The sequence below is a fragment of the Somniosus microcephalus genome, chromosome 23 (assembly GCF_052327205.1).
Source record: "Somniosus microcephalus isolate GS21.2 chromosome 23, FLI_Smic_1.0, whole genome shotgun sequence".
Taxonomy (NCBI): domain Eukaryota; kingdom Metazoa; phylum Chordata; class Chondrichthyes; order Squaliformes; family Somniosidae; genus Somniosus; species Somniosus microcephalus.
This window is the reverse complement of record NC_141009.1, coordinates 25,914,887-25,937,318: the sequence shown is the minus strand read 5'-3', so window position 1 is coordinate 25,937,318 and position 22,432 is coordinate 25,914,887. Positions and strand designations below refer to the sequence as shown.

Sequence of the window (22,432 nt, the reverse complement as noted above, 5' to 3'; positions counted from 1 at the left end):
CTCTGGGTTCTTTTCAAAAACAGGCCGACAGGGACCAGTCAGTGTATTCAGCCGTGTGTCTGTAAACAATTTCTGAATGCTAATTCATCCGTTACTGACATCCAAAGCTTGCTTTTGTATGCGCAGGATTTTTTTCAACGAGTGACTGTATTTTGTTAATGGCTATATGCACTAGGTGGACTTTCACCTGATTTATAGTCTCAATTGTGATTTACATTTGTAGAACTGGATGAGATAAAAATAGAGCAATCATTCTGCATCTAATTTTGGACAAGATTACTTGGTTATAATTACTGTTTCTGCAGTGCAGTAGAAACATAGAAAAATAGAAGCAGGAGCAGGCCATTCGGCCCTTCGAGCCTGCTCCGCCATTCAGCACGATCATGGCTGATCCTCGATCTCAATACCATATTCCTGCTCTCTCCCCATACCCCTTGATGCTTTTTGTGTCTAGAAATCTATCTATCTCCTCCTCAAATATATTCAGTGACTTGGCCTCCACAGCCTTCTGTGGTAGAGAATTCCACAGGTTCACCACCCTCCTGAGTGAAGAAATTTCTCCTCATCTCAGTCCTAAATGTCCTACCCCGTATCCTGAGACTGTGACCCCTCGTCCTAGACCCCCCCAGCCAGGGGAAATAACCTCCCTGCATCCAGTCTGTCTAGCCCTGTCAGAATTTTATACGTTTCAATGAGATCACCTCTCATTCTTCTGAACTCTAGTGAATACAGGCCTAGTAACTTTCAGTGTTGCTTAAAAATACAAATGGGGGAAGAGGCAAGAGTATTCCACTCCTTCACTCTGTACTGCTGATGACATGCTGCTGTCAAGGAACCTGGTTAAAATTTAGATCTACTTGGTTGTTATTTATTTAACCTTTTGTACATCTCTGGACTGGGTGTAGCAAATTGTTATTTTTTGGACTCCTGTCTGATTTTTTTTGTGTGCAATACAAAAGGCTGCTGTCAAAATCAAGCCCATGCTTCCTATAAACTGTGAGTGACCTTCTGCACATTGTTCCTGTTAGCGTTGTGTGCCTGGGGTGAAAAATAAATCCCTTACACTGTTAAGTTAAATGCAAATAATATCAGATGCCTTGTACTCTCTTGCTGTCTCCACCTGATGGACAAATGATGTTATGATGGACTGAATATCTTGGGCTACAAAGGACAAAGCAAGTTTATTAAGAAATGAAGTTAGCAAAAGCAAAATGCAAACAGCAGCTGCAATATAAAGCAGTGTTTTAATTTACAAAATCTGTCTCTCGTAACTTGGAACACAATTCTGAGAAGAACATGAAATCAGACATTCAGTGTTTGCCCCAGGTTGTCAACTGTCTGGCAAAGCAAGAAACCTTAATATGGGACCCCAGTTGTACCTCCTCATGGCTTTGAAGACTGAATTGGGATAAAGGAAGATCAAAAGGAATACCTTCACAACAAACAAAGTGACTGATCAAAGTCGGGCTCAAAGCCAACAGTCAGCCTTACAAGTTTTACACCTGTGAGGCAGCAACTCTTGGGGCTGAGCTTGAATCTCGCCCCCTCCCCAGTGTTGTGGTAAAACCAAATGATTCATTCCATCTCCTCAAAGCCAGGTCTATCATATTTTCTATGTAGATTTGGCCAGTCATGTTCTTCATGCAGTCCATCTCGACTGAGGTAAATGATTCCATTCTTTCCTCCCACTGCCCTCCCTTCCCGCACCCCCCTCGATTGACAATAGCACTTGAGCCAAATAGGTTGCTTCAGGGGCATTCACAGATGGTTAGTTACTCAAATAAAAACAGAAAACATTGGCAACACTCAGCGGGTCAGGGAGCATCTGTGGAAAGAGAGAGAGAGAGAGAAACAGTTAACGTTTTAGGTTGATGACCTTTCACCAGAGCATTTAAAAAAAAAAGGCATGATGGCAACTTCCTGCATGTGACAATCGTAACTTAAACCATTGATTGGTGTATTAAATTTGAAGGTTGCTAAAATGTCCTAATATTTATTGCTAATGCAAAATTAAAATCTAAAACAGCACCAGTCTATTTACTGTTTAAATAATTAAATCCATTTCCTTCTAAGGAAATCTTAGTTTCTGGCACTGTTAATGCTGATAAGCTGAAGTTGGAGAAGTTGCTCATCAGTGTGACTGTGATAGTCATTATCTTATTTGATATGCATGTTGCAGTATACTAAGCAAGGAAATGAAATGCGACCCTTATAAGCAGCACTCTGAGCTCAGCAAGTGGAGTCAAACTTTTCAGAACGTCGACTCTAATTTCTCTCCATGGATGTTGCCTGGCCTGCTGAGTTTTTCCAGCATTTTCTGTTGTCTTTTCTGAAGTCAATTTGCTGATTAGTTGGAGAACTAGAAGTACGTGGGTCGACACAGATGAAGCATGCAGAAGGAGTTAGCATCTCTGTTCTGTAATGTGTCATGCTGGTTTGTTTTCACTAATGTCGGAGCTTTTCTTTGAGCTTTATTTGAACTCGAGATATTACACAGAATAATGTGGGCACTTTTACAAAGATAATATATTGTTGGTTGGGTGAAGTCCAGATAGACTGCACATTTTCTGACGTGTTCTCACAGTGCTTAACTTTGTTGAAGGCCTTAAAGAAGTGGTTACTTTCAAGTAGAAAATTTGTGCTAGGAATTGATAATGGCTTTGTGTTTTTTATTTAAATGTTAAAAATCTAAGATTTCAGATGTCTTTTATATTTTTCTCAGATGAGACAAAGTTTGGACACTATTGATGTTGAATATCACAATGTTTTAGTTGACTTAGCTCTTTAATTATTAGCCTAGATTTTCTGATTATTTTAAGCTGGTGTTTGACCACTTATTTTAAACTAGTTAATGCCAGTAATAATTGATTCTCAAAGCCTCTAGCAACTGGGAAAAAAACGTCAAGTTTGAGACCAACTTTTTCTTTGGTTTCCTTTCTTGCATGTTTTCCCATCACATTTGATCAGTTTATTTTACATTTTGAAAGTGCATTCCAAGATCTTAGTATTGAGTAGCCAATGTAAATTCAATTTACAAGTCTGAGTAGGATTTTTTGTACTTGACAATGAGAAAACTCTGTCAATTTACTGGAATAAATACCAATTTTATTGATAATTGAGATCTGAAAGAATAAAGGACTTCAGAAATGCCAAGTGGGATGAATGTTAGTAGTGAGTCTTGTGTCCCTTAGTGTTCACTGCTGCTGTAACAAGATTTTCCAGCTTAAATCACTGTAGAATAGTTTCCTTTTGATGCTCATTATCTTTAAATGTATTAACATTCACAGCACTAAATTACTGATTTGTGTGTTAGGTGCTTGTTTTTTGAGATGGTTTCCTTGATCCTGATTGTGCTGGACAGTCTATCCCTTGATGACACATGGTTAGTAACGGCTGAAAAATACCACCCTTCTGAAAAAATTATTAGTGAAGGACAGCAAGTCTCGTGGTTTAATAGTTGTCCTGTGCTAGGTGATTAGTGATGAGCTACAATACGCATCTGAGACAGTTCTCGGGCATAAGGGAACTTCAAGCGGTCTTTTAACACCTCAAATAATATGACGATAAAACAAAATTACAAAAATGACTGTAGCCTGCATTTTAGTATCTGTGGGTGAAGTATTTATGGAATGGATGAAGGAAGTTGCAAGTGGAAATGAAATTTAGTTCTAATTACAGTAATTTGTTCCTTTGTGGGAGAAATCTTAAAAACGGTAGATTTGTTTTTGATGGGGGAGGAAAAGGAAGTAGGGGTTTATGCAGTCGCTAAATTTTTTATTTTACTCCGTGCTCTAAAAGTTTTAACAACATTTTACATTAATTTGGAGTTCTGAGTACTGAGAAAAGTTGTGTATATAAAAATGACCCTTCTAGTGGCAAAATATGAACCACCTTTTAGGCCAGTTAAAGATGGAACATTTGTATGTAATCGTACACCAAAGTAGTGTTCCTGATAATTGATGTACACTTGTAGTTGGGGATTTATTAATCTATTTAATGTCTTATTTACAATGTGTATGCTGTTCAACTTGCGAGCACTTTGTTACCCTGGTTGTCGTCTGTTCCACCAGGGGTTGCAATGGTTTCACAGTAATGTAATTGAAATCCCTAAACCCTCACATCCTTTTCTTTCCATCAGAACCACATTACAGGAAACTTTCGTTTAAACGGAGGTTAAATATCCGGAATGCTGTATCCACCGGCAAAATTAGGAGTCGCTTCAGATAACTTTTTTTTTAACTTTTAGTTGCTTTTTTTCTCCATTTGGGGCTCTGCAAGTGTCTAGCTGAAGCTGTTACTTAGCTACAGAGACGCTTGCAAGCTGCGCCGACTGTTTTGAAGCTGTTGCTAAGCAACAGGGTTTGTTGCTTCAGACGGAGCTCTGAGCTCCTTATGTTTTAACATTAGCGCTCGTTTCTCTGGCAGTGTTGATCGACTGGCACCAGTTCGGTCCCGTCGGTGCCAGATACCAGAAAGTTTCCTGTAGTTATTTGAGTTGTGTGCTGTGCTCTGCCAAACCCAGTCCAACTCCAATCCAACCCAACCCAACCCAGCCTTGTCCAGTGTTCAAATGAGCACAATAATCCCGAAACAGATCCTCACCTAACACAGTCAATCATATAAACAAAAGGAACAAGTGAATCAAGTTGGGTGGCTCCCGCGAACTGTTGCAAATGGTACTTTCGTACCTTTTTATAGTTGTGAGCAATAAAAGAAAAACAAGAATAAGCAGCTTTTTTTCCAACTTGCTTGTTAATAGAATAATTACTCCAGCAACAGTAAAACTTCTGAAATTTTTGTTAATGGCTGTACCATATTCATTGAGTTGCTGTTGTACTTTTCTTCGAAGTTATGGTTTTACAGAGTAGGGGTAGTATAAAAGGATTTTTGAAAGAGCAGGTGGAAGCCCCAAATGACATGAGTAATCATGACTTTTCTTCAATCTTTGACTTTTTTCTTTCTCTGCAGTTAATCCATTCTTGCCCCAAACTTATTTAAGTCGGTTTCTATTTTGGAGCTTTAATTGGTTTCAGGGTTTAAAAATTGACATGGCCAGTCTGGTTGTGGAGAGTGCATAGAATTGGAGACAACCTATTGGCTTGGAGCGGGAATTGGTTCGGAGATAGGTACTCCGATTGGCAGAATGTGACTAGTGGTGTCCCATAGGGGACCTGTACTGGGGCTGCAGCTTTGCATTTTATACTTATAAATGACTTGGATGAAGGAATAGGGAGCCATATATCTAGGTTTGCTGACAACAAAGAGTTAGGTGGCACAGTAAATAGTATAGATGGAAGCGTGAGCAAAACTGTGGCAGATGGAGTTCAACGTGGGAAAGTGTGAAGTCATCCATTTTGGACTTGAGAAAGATAGATCAGAGTATTTTCTAAATACCAAGAAGCTAGGAACTGTGGATGAGCAGAGAGATCTAGGAGTCCAAGTACAGAAATCACTAAAAGCTAGTGGATAGCTACAAAAAAAATTTAAAAGGCTAATGGAATGTTGGTCTTTATCTCGAGGGCTTGAATACGAAGGGATGGAAGTTAGGTTACAGCTGTACAGAGCTCTGGTTCGACCCCATCTGGAGCACTGCATTCAGTTCTGGGCACCGCACCTCAGGAAGGATATATTGGCCTTTACGGGGTGCAGTGCAGATTCACCAGAATGTTACCGGGGCTAAAATCCTGGCCAATACTTATCCCTCAACCAACATAACCAGAACAGACTATCTGGTCATTATCACATTGCTGTTTGTGGGACCTTGCTGTGTGCACATTGGCTGCCACGTTTCCCCCATTACAACAGTGACTCCACTTCAATAGTACTTCATTGGCTGTAAAGCGCTTTGAGATGTCCGGTGATTGTGAACAGCGCTATATAAACGCAAGTGCCTTCTTTGCTGCCGCCTTTGCCGCTCTAATAGGGTTAAATTATGAAGACCGGTTGCAGAGACTTGGCTTGTATTCTTTTCAGTGTAGAAGGTTAAGAAGTGATCGAATTAAGTTGTTTCAGATGATTAAAAGATTTGTTACAGATAGAGAGAAACTATTTCCTCTAGTAGGGAAGTCCAGAACAAGGGGCTTAAAATTAGACCTAGGCAGTTCAGGGGTGATGTCAGAAAGCACTTCTTCACACACAGGGTAGTGGAAACCTGGTACCCTTTCACCCCAAAAAGCTCTAGAGGCTGGGGATCAAATGAAAATGTCAAAACTGAGGTTGATAGATTTTTGTTTGACATTGGTATTAAGGCTAATGGAACCAAGGCAGGCAGATGGACTTAATGTACAGATCATCCATGATCTAGTAGACTGATTGAACAGGCTCGAGGGGCTGAATGGCCTACTCCTACGTTCCAGATGATTTGCTGTGATGTTCCACAGCTGACCTGATGACCTCCTCGTGGTGTGTTAGGTTTGCGTGACTGCCAGTTTGACAGACTATTGCAAATAGTTGTTGAGTGTTCTTGAGGTTGTGTATTCTAGCTCGTTAGTTTGAAGACAATCCCTATGGGTATGCAATAGGCGTATAAGGTTGGCTGTCATCCAAAGGTGTGATTTCATCATGAGGGTGTCATCCCTTTGGCCATTGTTATAATGTTCTGTTGTCTCATCTTTGGTGAGCAGCCCTATGACTCTTCATACTAAACCATTAATTCAATTCATTTTTGACATAAATCCAACGTCACTTTTTTAATACTGTCTATTTGTTATACTGTGCTCCTTTTGTGAAGCCTACTGTCTCTAGTTATTATATTTTTCCCTCTTGATCAGTGTTTTCAGTACTGTGTAGAAATTCTTCCAGAACAATCGGATTCAGTTCCTTGAATTTTCAGCTTTCGACCAGGTTCGGCTGTAAGATTCATTGTGTTTCCTGCCACTGAGCTTTCTCGTATGTGCAATGATATTTGCTTATGATGTGTACCTTTTAATAATAACTGATTTGATTGTAGTTTTTTTGCTGTTGCATAGGAACTTCAAGGGGCTGGCATCAATAGATGCATTGAAAGTTCTAGGTTAAGGAAGTATAATATTGTAATAGGCATTCCAATAAGTAGAAATGCAGGGGCAAGGTTGTATGAGAAATTATGTGTGTAGGAAGTTTAGTCTTTTCATTATGTCTGTGCAAACTGAAAGAGTTAATGTTTGGAGGGGTACAAATTCCACTTTTGCATTCTGCAAGAATGCAACCAGTGCCCATTCCACCTTCAATTTGTAACCAAGTATGTCAAGTTATATTATCAAATTAGTTCAACTTCTGTATTTGCAGAAAACTTCAGGACAATAGGCAATTGTACCTAGATGATGCCGCTTCCTACGTTATTTACCTGACTTTTATGACTATAGACTGCTGCAGCTTATGAATTTTTTGTCTTTCAAAGCAGCTGGTACAGCTAATATGAATTTCTTTTTCTACATTGGGAAACCAAGATAATTTGAAGAGGTTCATTAACATTTTGTCAGGAACATTGGAAAGTTGACCTGGGTTTGTCATGTCAGTGTGCTATTGCTGATTAGTTCAAGGCACGCCTGTTTTTTCTTTGCACAAAATGAAAAGCTCTATATCTGAACACGCAGCATTTGGAACAAGATAGATAAGTTGACAGCACAAATAGAAATAAATGGGTATGATCTGATAGCCATTACAGAGACGTGGTTGCAAGGTGACCAAGGCAGGGAACTGAATATTCAGGGGTATTTGTTATTTTGTAAGGATAAGCAGAAAGGAAAAGGAGGTGGTGTAGCTCTGTTAATAAAGGATGAGATTGGTTCAGAAGATCAAGACGTAGAATCAGTTTGGGTGGAGATAAGAAATAATAAGGGTAAGAAGCCAGTGGTGGGAGTGGTCTACAGGCCCCCAAACAATAGCCATACTGTAGGACAGTATAAATCAAGAAATATTAAAGGCTTGTAAGAGGTACGGCTATAATCATAGGAGATTTTAATCTTCATACTGTTTGGACAAAGCAGATTGGCAAAGGTAGACTTGAGGAAGAGTTCTGAGTGTATATGGGATGGTTTCTTGGAACAATGTTATGGAACCAACCAGGGAGAAGACTGGTGATGTGTAATGAGAAATAACAACAGAAAATGCTGGAAAAACTCAGCAGGCCAGGCAACATCCATGGAGAAACAGTCAACATTTCAGATCGAAACCCTTCCTGATGAAGGGTTTCGACCTGAAACGTTGACTCTCTTTCTCTCTCCACGGATGTTGCCTGGCCTGCTGAGTTTTTCCAGCATTTTCTGTTGTTGTTTCGGATTTCCAGCATCCGCAGTATTTTGCTATCGTCGATGTGTAACGAGGCTGGATTAATTAATGATCTTGAAGTGAAGGATCCTCTTGGGAAGAGTGATCATAGCATGGTAGAATTTCAAATTCAGTTTGAGGGTGAGAAAGCTAGGTCTCAATCCAGTGTCCTGAACTTAAACAAAGGTATGAAGGCAGACTTGGTTAAAGTGGACTGGGAAAATATATTGCAGGGTAATACTGTAGGAAAGCAGTGGCAAACATTTAAGGAGCTATTTCATAACTCTCAGCAAAAATATATTCCAGTGAGAAAGAAAGACTCTGAGAAGGATGAACCATCCATAGCTAACTAAGGAAGTAAAGGATGGTATCGAATTGAAAACAAAAACATGTTGTGAAGAATAGTGGAATGCCAGAGGATTGGGAAACTTTTAAAAACTAGCAAAGGACGACTAAAAAAATGATAGAGAGAAGATAGCTTATGAGAGTAAGCTAGCAAGAAATATAAAAAGACAGCAAGAGCTTCTACAGGTGTATAAAAAGGAAGAGAGTAGCTAAAGTCCCCTAGAGGATGTCTGGGGAATTAATGGGAAACAGGGAAATGGCGGAGACTCAAACAAATATTTTGTATCGGTCTGCACAGTAGAAAACACTAAAAGCATCTCAATAATGAATAATCAAGGGGTGGTGGGAGGGGGGAGACTTAAAACAATCACCATCACTAGAGAGAAAGTACTAGGCAAACTAATGGGACTAAAGGCTGACGTCCCCTGGACCCGATGGCCTGCATCCTAGTCTCTTAAAAGAGGTGGCTGCAGAGATAGTGGACGCATTGGTTGTAATCTACCAAAGTTCCCTGGATTCTGGAGAGGTCCCAGCAGACTGGAAAACCGCAAATGTAACGCCCCTATTTAAGAAAGGAGGGAGACGGAAAGCAGGCAACTATCAACCAGTTAGCCTAACATCTGTCATTGGGAAAATGCTGGAATCCTGCTGGAATCCATCATTAAGGAAGAGGTAGCAGGACATTTAGAAAATCATAATATAGTCAAGCAGAGTCCACATGGTTTTATGAATGGGAAATCATGTTTGACAAATTTGCTGGAGTTATTTGAGGATTTAACTGGGAACCAGTAGATGTGTATTTGGGTTTCCAGAAGGCATTGGATAAGGTGCCACATAAAAGGTTACTACACAAGATAAGAGCTCATGGGGTTGGGGGTAATATATTAACATTGATAGAGGATTGGCTAACTAACAGAAAAGAGAGTCGCAATAAATGGGTCATTTTCAGGTTGGCAAACTGTAACTAGTGGGGTGCCGCAGGGATCAGTGCTGGGGCCTCAACTATTTACAATCTATATTAATGACTTGGATGAAGGGACTGAGTGTAATGTAATAACATAAGAAATAGGAGCAGGAGTAGGCCAATCGGCCCCTCGAGCCTGCTCCGCCATTCAATAAGATCATGGCTGATCTGATCCTAACCGCCAATCCACGATCACAGAACCATCTCCTGAATCTAACAGAATTAGACACACGAAATAGGAGCAGGATCAGGCTACATGGCCCCTGGGCCCGCTCCGCTACCCACAGGGCCATGACCGATCCGAACCTAGACTCATGTCCAAATTCCTGCCCGCTCCCCGTAACCCTTAATTCCCTTTACTTCTAGGAAACTGTCTCTTTCTGTTTTAAATTTATGTAATGATGTAGCTTCTACAGCTTTTTCAGGCAGCATATTCCATGGACCTACCACCCTCCGAGTGAAGTAGTTCCTCCTCATCTCTGTTTTGAAAGAGCAGCCCCTTATTCTAAGACTATGCCCCCTAGTTCTAGTTTCACCCATCATCGGGAACATCCTCCCCGCATCCACCCGATCCAACCCCTTCACAATCTTATATATTTCAATAAGATCGCCTCTCATTCTTCTGAACTCCAATGAGTAGAGTCCCAATCTACTCAACCTCTCCTCATATATGTCCATCCCCGGGATTAACCGAGTGAACCTTCTTTGTACTGACTCGAGAGCAAGTATGTTCTTTCTTAAGTATGGACACCAAAACTGTACGCAGTATTCCAGGTGCGGCCTCACCAATACCTTGTACAACTGAAGCAATACCTCCCTATTTTTATATTCTATCCCCCTAGCAATGAAAGCCAACATTCCATTGGCCTTCTTGATCACTTGCTGCACCTGCATACTAACCTTTTGAGTTTCGTGCACCAGGACCCCCAGATCCCTTTGTACTTCAGTACTTTCCAGTTTCTTGCCATTAAGATAATAACTTGCTCTACGATTTTTCCTGCCAAAGTGCATAACCTGACACTTTCCAGTATTGTATTCCATCTGCCAAATCTCTGCCCACTTACTTAGCCTGTCGATGTCCCCTTGCAGGTTTTTTATGTCCTCCTCACTCACTACTTTCCCTCCCATCTTAGTATCATCTGCAAACTTTGATATGTTACACTCGGTCCCCTCCTCCAAATCGTTAATATAGATTGTAAAGAGTTGGGGACCCAGCACTGACCCCTGCGGAACACCACTAGTTACTGATTGCCAGTCTGAGAATGAACCATTTATCCCAACTCTCTGCCTTCTGTTAGATAGCCAATCCTCTATCCATACCAGAATATTACCCCCAATCCCGTGATTTTTTTATCTTAAGCAATAATCTTTTGTGTGGCACCTTGTCAAATGCCTTTTGGAAGTCTAAATACACTACGTCCACTGGTTCCCCTTTATCCACCCTATATGTTACTTCCTCAAAGAACTCCAGCAAATTTGTCAAACATGACTTCCCCTTCATAAAACCATGCTGACTTTGTCCTATTAAATTATGTTTATCCAAATGTCCTGTTACTGTCTCCTTAATAATGGACTCCAAAATTTTACCTACCACAGATGTTAGGCTAACCGGTCTATAGTTTCCAGCCTTCTGTCTGCTGCCCTTTTTAAATAAGGGTGTTACATTAGCAGTTTTCCAGTCTGCCGGGACCTTTGCCGAGTCCAGGGAGTTTTGGAAAATTATTATCAATGCATCCACAATCCCTACCGCCACTTCCCTCAAGACCCTAGGATGTAAGCCATCAGGTCCAGGTGATTTATCCGCCTTGAGTCCCATTATTTTACTGAGTACCACTTCCTTTGTGATTTTGATCGTTTTTAGCTCCTCCCCCCACTTTAGCCCCCTGTTTGTCCAGTGTTGGGATATTCTTAGTGTCTTCTACTGTAAAGACTGATGTAAAATATTCATTGTGTTTTTGCCATCTCCATATTTCCCACCATTAATTTCCCGGTCTTATCCTCTAAGGGACCAACATTTACTTTAGCCACCCTTTTTCTTTTTATATAACTATAAAAACTCTTGCTATCTGTTTTTATATTTTTTGCTAATTTACTTTCATAATCTATCTTCCCTTTCTTAATCTTTTTGTTATTTTTTGCTGTCTTTTAAAGTTTTCCCAATCCTCTATCCTCCCACTAGGTTTGGCTACCTTATATGCCCTTGTTTTTAGTCGAATACTATCCTTAATTTCTTTACTTAGCCACGGATGGCTGTCTTTTCTTTTACACCCTTCTCAGTGGAATATATATTTTTTGGAAGTTGTAAAATAACTCCTTAAATGTACACCACTGATCATATACCGTTTTCCCAATCCACTCCACTCAATTCCGCTCTCATACCTTCATAGACTCCTTTATTCAAGCTTAGCACGCTTGTTTGAGATCCAACCTTCTCACCCTCTAATTGAATAAGGAATTCAACCATGTTATGGTCACTCATTCCAAGGGGATCCTTTACTAGGACATTTTTAATTAATCCTGTCTCGTTACACAGGACCAGATCTAAGGTTGCTTGCCCCCTGGTCGGTTCAGTTACATACTGCTCAAGAAACCCATCCCTAATACACTCAATGAACTCATCCTCAAGGCAGCCCTGCCCAATTTGATTTGTCCAATTAATATGATAGTTAAAATCCCCCATAATTATAGATGTTCCCTTATTACAAGCCTCAACTATTTCCTGATTGATACTCCGTCCAACAGAGTTGCAACTGTTCGGAGGCCGATAGACTACGCCCACTAGTGCTTTTTTCCCCTTATTATTCCTTATCTCCACCCAAACTGTTTCATTTATCCTGATCTTTTGACCCAATATCATTTCTCTGTATTACAGTGATTCCTTCCTTTATTAACATAGCCACCCCACCTCCCCTTCCTTCCTGCCTGTCCTTCCTGATTGTTAAATAACCTGGTATGTTTAATTCCCAGGCATTGTCACCCTGCAGCCATGTTTCTGTAATGGCCATAAGATCATACCCATATGTAGTTATTTGTGCCATTAACTCGTCTATTTTGTTACGAATGCTACGTGCATTCAGATAGAGAACTTTCAAATATGTTTTGTGACACTTAGTTCCTGCTTTTGCCCTTTTTATTACTTTACCTTTTACTCCATACCTTCTGCCCCTTCCTGACACGCTCTGGTTTTTAATTTCCCCACTGCTACCTAAGTCTATGACCTTTCTGTTGTCATTTGTATTATTTGCTCTCTAGGAACCTCCCCCACACTAGTTAGTTTAAAGCCCTCTCTACAGCCCTAGTTATATGATCCGCCAGGACTCTAGTCCCAGCACTGGCCAAGTGAAGCCCGTCCCAACGGAACAGCTCCCTCCTGCCCCAGTACTGGTGCCAGTGTCCCAGGAAGCAAAACCCATTTCTCCCACACCAGTCTTTGAGCCACGCATTTAACTCTCTAATTTTATTTGTCCTAGCCAAATTCGCTCGTGGCTCAGGTAATAATCCAGAGATTATTACCCTTGTGGTTCTGCTTTTTAATTTGGCCCCTAGCTGCTCAAACTCCCTCAGCAGAACCTCCTTCCTTGTCCTATCTATGTCGTTGGTACCAACATGCACCACGACAACTGGATCACTCCCCTCCCACTCCAAGTTTCTCTCCAGTCCAGAGGAGATGTCCTTAACCCTGGCACCGGGCAGGCAACACAGCCTTCGGGACTCTCGCTCTCGGCTGCAAAGAACTCTATCTATCCCCCTAACGATACTATCCCCTACCACTACAACATTTCTTTTAACTCCCCCCCACTTGAATGGCCCCCTGCTCCACGGTGCTGTGGCCAGGTTGCTCATCCTCCCTGCAGTCCCTGCTCCTGTCCCCACAGGGAGTAAGAGCCTCGAACCTGTTGGACAAGTGCAAGGGCTGCGGCTCCTCCAACACTACCTCCTGGATCCCCGTACCTGCCTCACTTCTAGTCACACCATCCTGCCCCTGGCCACGGACTACATCTGAATTAATTAATCTAATTGGTGTGACTACCTCGTGATACACAGAGTCCAGGTAACTCTCGCCCTCCCTGATGTGTCTCAGCGTTTGAAGCTCGGACTCCAGCTCTTCAACACGGAGCCGGAGTTCCTCGAGCAGCCAACACTTACTGCAAATGTGATCACCGTGAGCATCAATGGTGTTCACCAGCTCCCACATATTGCAGTAGCAGCAACCTGATCTCCCATTCTATGTAATTAATTAAATTTATTAATATTATTCTTAAATATCCTCTGCCCCGATTCTAGATGGTGAATATCACACCTTAGAAACTATAAACCAAAGAAATTTAAGCTTAAAAGGGAGAAATATTTACCAACCAATCACTTACCCGCTTTCTGGTGACGTCACACTTGGATTACTTTTTACCTCTCTCCTTCCAGACTGGAGATTGGTACGCCTTACCTGGTCTCTGGGACTTTTATAGCCCCGCTCTGGTTTCCCGCCGACGCTGTGAGGCCTTACCTGGTCTCTGGGGTCTTCTATAGCCCCGCTCTGCCGCTCAGGTTCCCGTAGCCAAATTTGCTGATGATACGAAGATAGGTGGGAAAGCAAATTGTGTGGAGGACGCAAAGAATCTCCAAGGGATATAGATAGGCTAAGTGAGTGGGCAAAAATCTGGCAGATGGAGTTTCATGTGGGAAAATCTGAGGTTATCCACTTTGGTAGGAAAAATAAAAAAGCAAATTATTTTTTAAATGGGGAGAGATTACAAAATGCTGCGGTACAGAGTGACCTGGGGGTCCTTGTACATGAATCACAAAAGTTAGCATGCAGATACAGCAAGTAATTAGGAAGGCAAATGGAATGTTGGCCTTTATTGCAAAGGGAATGGAGTATAAAAGTAGGGAACTCCTGTTACAACTGTACAGGGCGTTGGTGAGACCACACCTGGAGTACTGCGCACAGTTTTGATCTCCTTATTTAAGGAAGGATATATTTGCATTGGAGGCAGTTCAGAGAAGGTTCACGAGGTTGATTCTGGAGATGAAGGGGTTGTCTTTATGAAGAAAGGTTGGGCCGATACTCATTGGAGTTTAGAAGAATGAGAAGGGATCTTATTGAAGCATGCAAGATTCTGAAGGGGTTCGACAGGGTAGATACAGAGGATGTTTCCCCTCGTGGGGGAATCTAGAACTAGGGGACATAATTTCAGAATAAGGGGAAACCCTTTTAAATCGGAAATGAGGAATTTCTTCTCTCAGGGTCGTGAATCTTTGGAATTCTCTTCCCCAGAGAGCTGTGAAGGCTGGGTCATTGAATATATTTAAGGTGGAGATAGACAGATTTTTGAATGGTAAGGGAGTCAAGGCCAAGATCAGATCAGCCATGATCTTATTGAATGGCGGGGCAGGCTCGAGGGGCCAAATGACCTACTCCTGCTCCTATGTCTTATGTTCTCATCAGCCCAGGCCCTGTGCAGGCAATCATAAGAGGTACAGTGCAGAGTGTTCCTGCACTGTGCTGTGACTGGGCAATTTGCTGATAAGTTCATGTTACCTTACTTCCTCGTCTTCTGTTTGACTCAAAGACTCCTCCGTCCTTAATGGGCACATTATGTGCACTTTATTCAAAATAGTTCTTGGGACTTTTGTGCTGGATGCAGTATTCTACCAGAACATGTCACAAGCAATTGAAATAATTGTATGCTTGGAATGAAAGATCCTTGTATTCCTGAATAATTTAAAGATATCTCAAAACATAACGTTAGTTTTTTTTCATACCACAGCTAGAGTTTTAATTATTTTTACAGAATTTGTGTGAAGAAGCAAATTATTACAAATAAACATTATACATTGAAACAATAAAATGGCCAAACATGTGGCAGTCAACCGTGAAGGCAGAAACAATTTTTTGAATGCATAAAAATAATTTCTACTATCCGCTCAGTATTCTGATTCTCCATTATAATTTATTGAATTTTAGTAATAAGCAGGTGAGGATTTTTAAAATTCAAGCCAGGCGTATGGTTTTAACTGTAGCATTACATAGCAAATATTTGATAACTGTAAAGCAAGTTAGATTGACTATTGTATATTAAACTAATTTAATATCTCTATCCTGTCATCATGCTTATTAATTCAGAAAGAACATTTTATTACTGTAAGTGATGAATTAAAAAGTTGTGCCCCAGACTTGTAAAATGTAGCTTTATGTCCATGATGGTTCCTGTAGTAAGTTCCCAATCTTAAGTTTGTTGCCACACACTCTTGCTTCCCTAAAGGGAGAGGAAAGTGTAAAGACAATTGGCCTGGGTTGCTCTTGTGCATCTGTGAACCCATAGTTATGGAGTGACCTTGGTATAAGCCCAAGAGCACATCTGTACCTCATGCTTTTGGTCTTTGGAAGTTATGTTTTATGGGGAGGCTCAAAGGGACAATTCCAAATTGCCCAAAAAATTGATCCTTGGATTATAAAAATAATTTTGGAGTTGTGGGGAGCATTTAGCCAATACACATTGTGCAGTTGTAAAATGTTTACGGCAAGTCCTAACTGCTCTGCTTGTACCTGTCCAGCTGGGGCCTAATCTTTCCTCCTTTTGTTTCTTTAGTAGGTAGACTGTCCTGTGCCATTTGAAGATGGTGAAGCCTGATCTTCACACACTGGCCCATCACCTCAAGCAAGAACGTCTTTATGTGAACTCTGAGAAGCAATTGCTCCAGCGGCTAAATGCAGATGTGCTGAAAACTGCTGAAAAACTATACTGCTCAGCATGGATTGCAAAACAGCAGCGAATTAACCTGGACCGTCTTATACTGACGAGGTGAGATCAATGCAGAGGTCGTTGACTTAGAAAGTACAGACCAACACAAGACTGCATAATAAAAATACGAGGCTGAATTTCACTTTAGCAAATTACTTCAGTGATGTTCAGTGCCAGTTACTTGATGCAGTATCGATATTTGCTGATGAACAATCAGGTCATTTTGGCTTGTGTGTTCGTACTATCCACAATCCGATGTTTGCTTTTAAAAATGTTTTTAAATGTGCACCAGTAACAATATCAAAGGAAACCTTTTTTCCAACTAATAGTGGAGGAAATGGCCACAAGGCTCCCGAAGGACACAGTGGAAGCAGATATATCGATTCACATGCAAATTAGATTTCTTTGAGAGAATAATATTTTGGGATACACTATCGCAGTAATTTGAGGCATGACCTATGGTAAGTGTTTGAGAGGATCAGGTGAATTTGGACCTATGGTTCTCGGAGCTTTCCACTATTGGAGTTTTCCTCGCCTCATGTCTGGGTCTATTGTAGACGAATTGGAGATTGATTGATGTCATGATTAGTCAACAACTCCATTATTATTATATCATGCGACTTCCAGAATGGCAGATGGCAAATTAGATGGACCATGGTCTTTTTGTCTAGCATTTCCTATGTTCCAATTAAACCTCTTCCCAGCTAAGAAGTTGATTTCTTGGCAACTCTATTTAACAGAAATAATTATGAAATGAATAATTGTTGCTTCTAGCTGTTGATTAACTTTTGACCACAACTAATGCTAGGCCAATTAAAGAAGAATACTTTTAGTTTGACAAAAAATGGTGCCATGGAAATGTATAAGGGGCCAAATGGATGGAGTTATCCCTTTGCATGTTGGCATTGGTAAACCTTATACATGCTGACAATTCTTTCAAATCTAGTTGATCTAATTTCAACCAAAATTTGGATTTTTGTTCCTATTTCTTTTTCTGGATTAGGATGAATTAGAATCCATTTTTGCTTTGCAGCCTTTTCTCATTGTTAGGATGGTGGGCATCGCTGGCAAGATAAGCATTTATTGCTCATCCTTGGTTGCCCTGAGATGGTGGTGTAGGCCGCCTTCTTGAACCCCTGTAGTCTGTGTGGTGAAGGTGCTCCTACGACATTATAGTGAGTTCCAGGGTTATGCCTCGGCAAGGATGAAGGAAAGGTGTTGCATGTCCAAGTCTTGTGCAGCCGGTAAATATATGTGAATGTTACTCATGCTTCGAGTTAGAATATTTTTGTGTTGAGCTATAGGTAACCAGATTTTTTTTGTTGTTAAATGACTGCAGCACTAATAGAGAAGTATATTACATGGATTATGTGTTCTCATGTCCATCTTGTACTATAAATTACATGCTGCTTCCCTGTTTCACAATTGGTTCAGTAATTTACATTTATTTACATCACACACAGTTGTGGGAGGGAGGGGACAGTGGAAAAATTGGACAAAATATAATTGGCACTCGCACTCTGCTCTAGATCTTCAGATTGACCCGATATTGCAGTTTACATTTGTAGCACAGAATTATTCACCCATGTCCAAATGATACTGTTTTCATATATCCTTTCTGGGTTTCGGATAGCATCAACACCTGGATGTCGAGGGTGTTCGAGAGAAGACAGTGAGATTGATACTGAATTGCTGAGGAGCAACAGCCTACATGCATAAGCAGAGTGTATGCTGGGGATAACAGATTGCAGTGAACAGGGCATGTGTACCGTGAGGCTGAAAATAATGGGAAGTGGTAGAATGGGATTTTAGGGAAAAATATTTTGGAAGGCCAAAACTGAGATTATAGAAATGTACTGAAATATCCAAGTGGAAGAATGACCGTGGGCAGACCGAAGCTGATAGAAGAGACAGCATGGGTGGTGGCTATTGGTCAGCTTGGTTACGACAATTGACTGACTTACTTCAAAAACACTCAGTGGAGGGAAAGGCTGTAAAATGGATCTCTGCTATTATGTGCATGTGTCCGTCACCATCACGTACCAATATACAGTCATGTTATGAAATGGTTCACCTGGAATTCCACACCATGAATTATGGCTCATTTCTTTTGTCTTCACCCCGGCAGACCCTCCATCTTTCTTCCTCTCTCTCTCTCTCTCTCTCCCTCTCTCTCTCTCCCTCTCCCTCTCCCTCTCTCTCTCTCTCTCTCTCTCTCTCTCTCTCTCTTCCCCCCCCCTCTCTCTCTTCCCCCCCTCTCTCTCTTCCCCCCCCTCTCTCTCTCTTCCCCCCCCTCTCTCTCTCTTCCCCCCCTCTCTCTCTCTTCCCCCACCTCTCCTCTCTCTCTTCCCCCCCCCCCCCTCTCTCTCTCGTCCCCCCCCCCTCTCTCTCTCTTCCCCCCCCCCCCTCTCTCTCTCTTCCCCCCCACCCTCTCTCTCTTCCCCCCCTCTCTCTCTCTCCCCCCCCTCTCTCTCTCCCCCCCCCTCTCTCTCTCCCCCACCCCTCTCATCTCTTCCCCCCCCCTCTCTCTCTTCCCCCCCCCCCTCTCTCACTCCCCCCCCCCCCCTCTCTCTCTTCCCCCCCCCTCTCTCTCTTCCCCCCCCTCTCTCTCTTCCCCCCCTCTCTCTCTTCCCCCCCCCTCTCTCTCTTCCCCCCCCTCTCTCTCATCTCTCCCCCCCCTCTCTCTTCCCCCCCCCCTCTCTCTCTTCCCCCCCCCTCTCTCTCTTCCCCCCCCCCTCGTCTCTCTTCCCCACCCCCTCTCTCATCTTCCCCCCACCTCTCTCTCTCTCCCCCCCCCTCTCTCTCTTCCCCCCCCCTCTCTCTCTTCCCCCCCCCCTCTCACTCTCACCCCCCCCTCTCTCTCTTCCCCCCCCTCTCTCTCTTCCCCCCCACTCTCTCTCTTCCCCCCTCTCTCTCTCTCTTCCCCCCTCTCTCTCTCTCTTCCCCACCCTCTCTCTCTCCTCTCTTCCCCCCTCTCTCTCTCTCTCTTCCTCCCCCCCTCTCTCTCTCTTCCCCCCCCTCTCTGCTCTCTCTTTCCCCCCCCTCTCTCTCTCTCTCTTCCCCCCCCTCTCTCTCTCTTCCCCCCCTCTCTCTCTCTCTTTCCCCCCCCTCTCTTCTCTCTCTTCCCCCCCCCTCTCTCTCTCTCTCTTCCCCCCCACTCTCTCTCTCTCTTCCCCCCCCCCTCTCTCTCTCTCTTCCCCCCCCCTCTCTCTCTCTCTCTCTTCCCCCCCTCTCTCTCTCTCTTCCCCCCCTCTCTCTCTCCCCACCCTCTCTCTCTCTCCCCCCCCTCTCTCTCTCTCTTCCCCCCCTCCTCTCTCTCTTCCCCCCCTCTCTCTCTCTCTTCCCCCCCTCTCTCTCTCTTCCCCCTCTCTCTCTCTCTTCCCCCCCTCTCTCTCATCCCCCCCCCTCTCTCCTCTTCCCCCCCCCTCTCTCTTCCCCCCCCCCCTCTCTCTCTCTCCCCCCTCTCTCTCTCCCCCCCCCTCTCTCTTTCCCCCCCTCTCTCTCTCCCCCCCCTCTCTCTCTTCCCCCCCCACTCTCTCTCTTCCCCCCCCCTCTCTCTCTTCCCCCCCTTCCCTCTCTCCCCCCCCCTCACACATCCCCCCCTCACACTTCCCCCCCCTCTCTCTTCCCCCCCCTTCCTCTCTTCCCCCCCCCCTCACAAACCCCCCACCTCTCTCTCCCCCCACCTCTCTCATCCCCCCCCTCTCTCCCCCTTCCTCTCTCCCCCCCTCTCACTCTCTCCCCCCTCTCTCCTTCCCCCCCTCTCACTCTTCCCCCCCCTCTCTCTCTTCCCCCCCTCTCACACTTCCCCCCCCTCTCTCTCTCCCCCCCCTCACACCTCTCCCCCCCTCTCTCTTCCCCCCCCCTCTCTCTCTTCCCCCCCCTCTCTCTCTTCCCCCCCTCTCTCCATCCTCTTCCCCCCCACTCTCTCTCTTCCCCCCCTCTCTCTCTCTCTTCCCCCCCTCTCTCTCTCTTCCCCCCCCCTCTCTCTCTTCCCCCCCCTCTCTCTCTCTTCCCCCCCTCTCTCTCTCTCTCCCCCCTCACTCTCTCTCTTCCCCCCCCTCTCTCTCTCTCTTCCCCCCCTCCTCCTCTCTCTCTCTTCCCCCCCCTCTCTCTCTCTCTTCCCCCCCCTCTCTCCTCTCTCTCCCCCCCTCTCTCTCTCTCTCCCCCCCCTCTCTCTCTTCCCCCCCTCTCTCTCTCTCTCCCCCCCCTCTCTCTCTCTTCCCCCCCCCTCTCTCTCTTCCCCCCCCTCTCTCTCTTCCCCCCCCCTCTCTCTCTTCCCCCCCCCCTCTCTCTCTCCCCCCCCCTCACTCTCTTCCCCCCCCTCTCTCTCTTCCCCCCCCTCTCTCTCTCTTCCCCCCCCCTCTCTCTCTCTTCCCCCCCCTCTCTCTCTTCCCCCCTCTCTCTCTCTCTTCCCCCCCCTCTCTCTCTCTTCCCCCCCTCTCTCTCTCTTCCCCCCTCCTCTCTCTTCCCCCCCCTCTTCTCTCTTCCCCCCCCTTCTCTCTTCCCCCCTTTCTCTCTTCCCCCCCCTCTTTCTCTCTTCCCCCCCTCTCTCTCTCTTCCCCCCTCTCTCTCTCTTCCCCCTCTCTCTCTCTCTTCCCCCCTCTCTCTCTTCCCCCCCTCTCTCTCTCTTCCCCCCCTCTCTCTCTTCTCCCCCCCTCTCTCTCTTCCCCCCCTCTCTCTCTCTTCCCCCCCCTCTCTCTTCCCCCCTCTCTCTCTCTCCCCCTCCTCTCTCTCTTCCCCCCCCTCTCTCTCTCTTCCCCCCCTCTCTCTCTTCTCCCCCCCCTCTCTCTCTCTTCCCCCCCTCTCTCTCTCTTCCCCCCCTCTCTCTCTCTTCCCCCCCTCTCTCTCTCTTCCCCCCCCTCTCTCTCTTCCCCCCCCTCTCTCTCTTCCCCCCCTCTCTCTCTTCCCCCCCTCTCTCTCTTCCCCCCCTCTCTCTCTCTTCCCCCCCTCTCTCTCTCTTCCCCCCTCCTCTCTCTCTCTTCCCCCTCTCTCTCTCTCTTCCCCACCCTCTCTCTCTCTCTCCCCCCCTCTCTCTCTCTCTTCCCCCCCCTCTCTCTCTCTCTTCCCCCCCTCTCTCTCTCTCTTCCCCCCCTCTCCCTCTCTCTTCCCCCCCTCCTCTCTCTTCTCCCCCCTCTCTCTCTCTCTTCCCCCCCTCTCTCTCTCTCTCTTCCCCCCCTCCTCTCTCTCTTCCCCCCCTCTCTCTCTCTCTCCCCCCCTCTCTCTCTCTTCCCCCCCTCTCTCTCTCTTCCCCCCTCTCTCTCTCTCTTCCCCCCCTCTCTCTCTCTCCCCCCCCCTCTCTCTCTCTCTCCCCCCCTCTCTCTCTCTTCCCCCCCCCTCTCTCTCTCTCTCCCCCCCCTCTCTCTCTCCCCCCCTCTCTCTCTCTTCCCCCCCCTCTCTCTCTCTTCCCCCCCTCTCTCTCTCTCTTCCCCCCCTCTCTCTCTCTTCCCCCCCTCTCTCTCTCTTCCCCCCCTCTCTCTCTCTTCCCCCCCTCTCTCTCTCTTCCCCCCCCCTCTCTCTCTCTTCCCCCCCTCTCTCTCTCTTCCCCCCCCTCTCTCTCTCTCTTCCCCCCTCTCTCTCTCTTCCCCCCCCTCTCTCTCTCTTCCCCCCCCCTCTCTCTCTCTTCCCCCCCCCTCTCTTCCCCCCCTCCCTCTCTTCCCCCCCTCCCTCTCTTCCCCCCCTCCCTCTCTTCCTCCCCTCCCTCTCTTCCCCCCTCCTCTCTTCCCCCCCTCCCTCTCTTTCCCCCCCTCCTCGCTCTTCCCCCCCTCCTCTCTCTCTTCCCCCCTCTCTCTCTTCCCCCCCTCTCTCTCTTCCCCCCCTCTCGTCTCTCCCCCCTCTCTCTCTTCCCCCCTCTCTCTCTTCCCCCCTCTCTCTCTTCCCCCCCTCTCTCTTCCCCCCTCTTCTCTCTTCCCCCCCTCTCTCTCTTCCCCCCCTCTCTCTCTCTCCCCCCTCTCTCTCTCCCCCCCTCTCTCTCCTCCCCCTCTCTCTCTCTCCCCCCTCTCTCTCTCTCTTCCTCCCCCTCTCTCTCTCTTCCCCCCCTCTCTCTCTCTTCCCCCCTCCTCTCTCTCCTCTCTTCCCCCCCTCTCTCTCTCTTCCCCCCCTCGCTCTCTCTTCCCCCCCTCTCTCTCTCTTTCCC

The 22,432-nt window shown here is 45.2% G+C and overlaps 1 protein-coding gene across 11 annotated transcripts in view; it reads left to right on the top strand.

Moving 5' to 3' along the window:
• gapvd1 (GTPase activating protein and VPS9 domains 1) overlaps nucleotides 1-22,432 on the top strand; it is a 132,138-nt gene that overhangs the window by 17,686 nt on the left and 92,020 nt on the right. For 10 of the 11 annotated variants that reach the window (XM_085965636.1, XM_085965635.1, XM_085965632.1 and 7 more), the window contains one exon: nucleotides 16,144-16,356. In XM_085965636.1, coding sequence (XP_085821762.1) covers nucleotides 16,172-16,356 — 185 coding nt within the window. In that variant the 5' untranslated portion in view covers nucleotides 16,144-16,171. Of the gene's footprint in view, nucleotides 1-3,311; nucleotides 3,383-16,143; nucleotides 16,357-22,432 lie in introns of those variants that run through there. The other variant, XM_085965628.1, reaches the window with a different exon arrangement.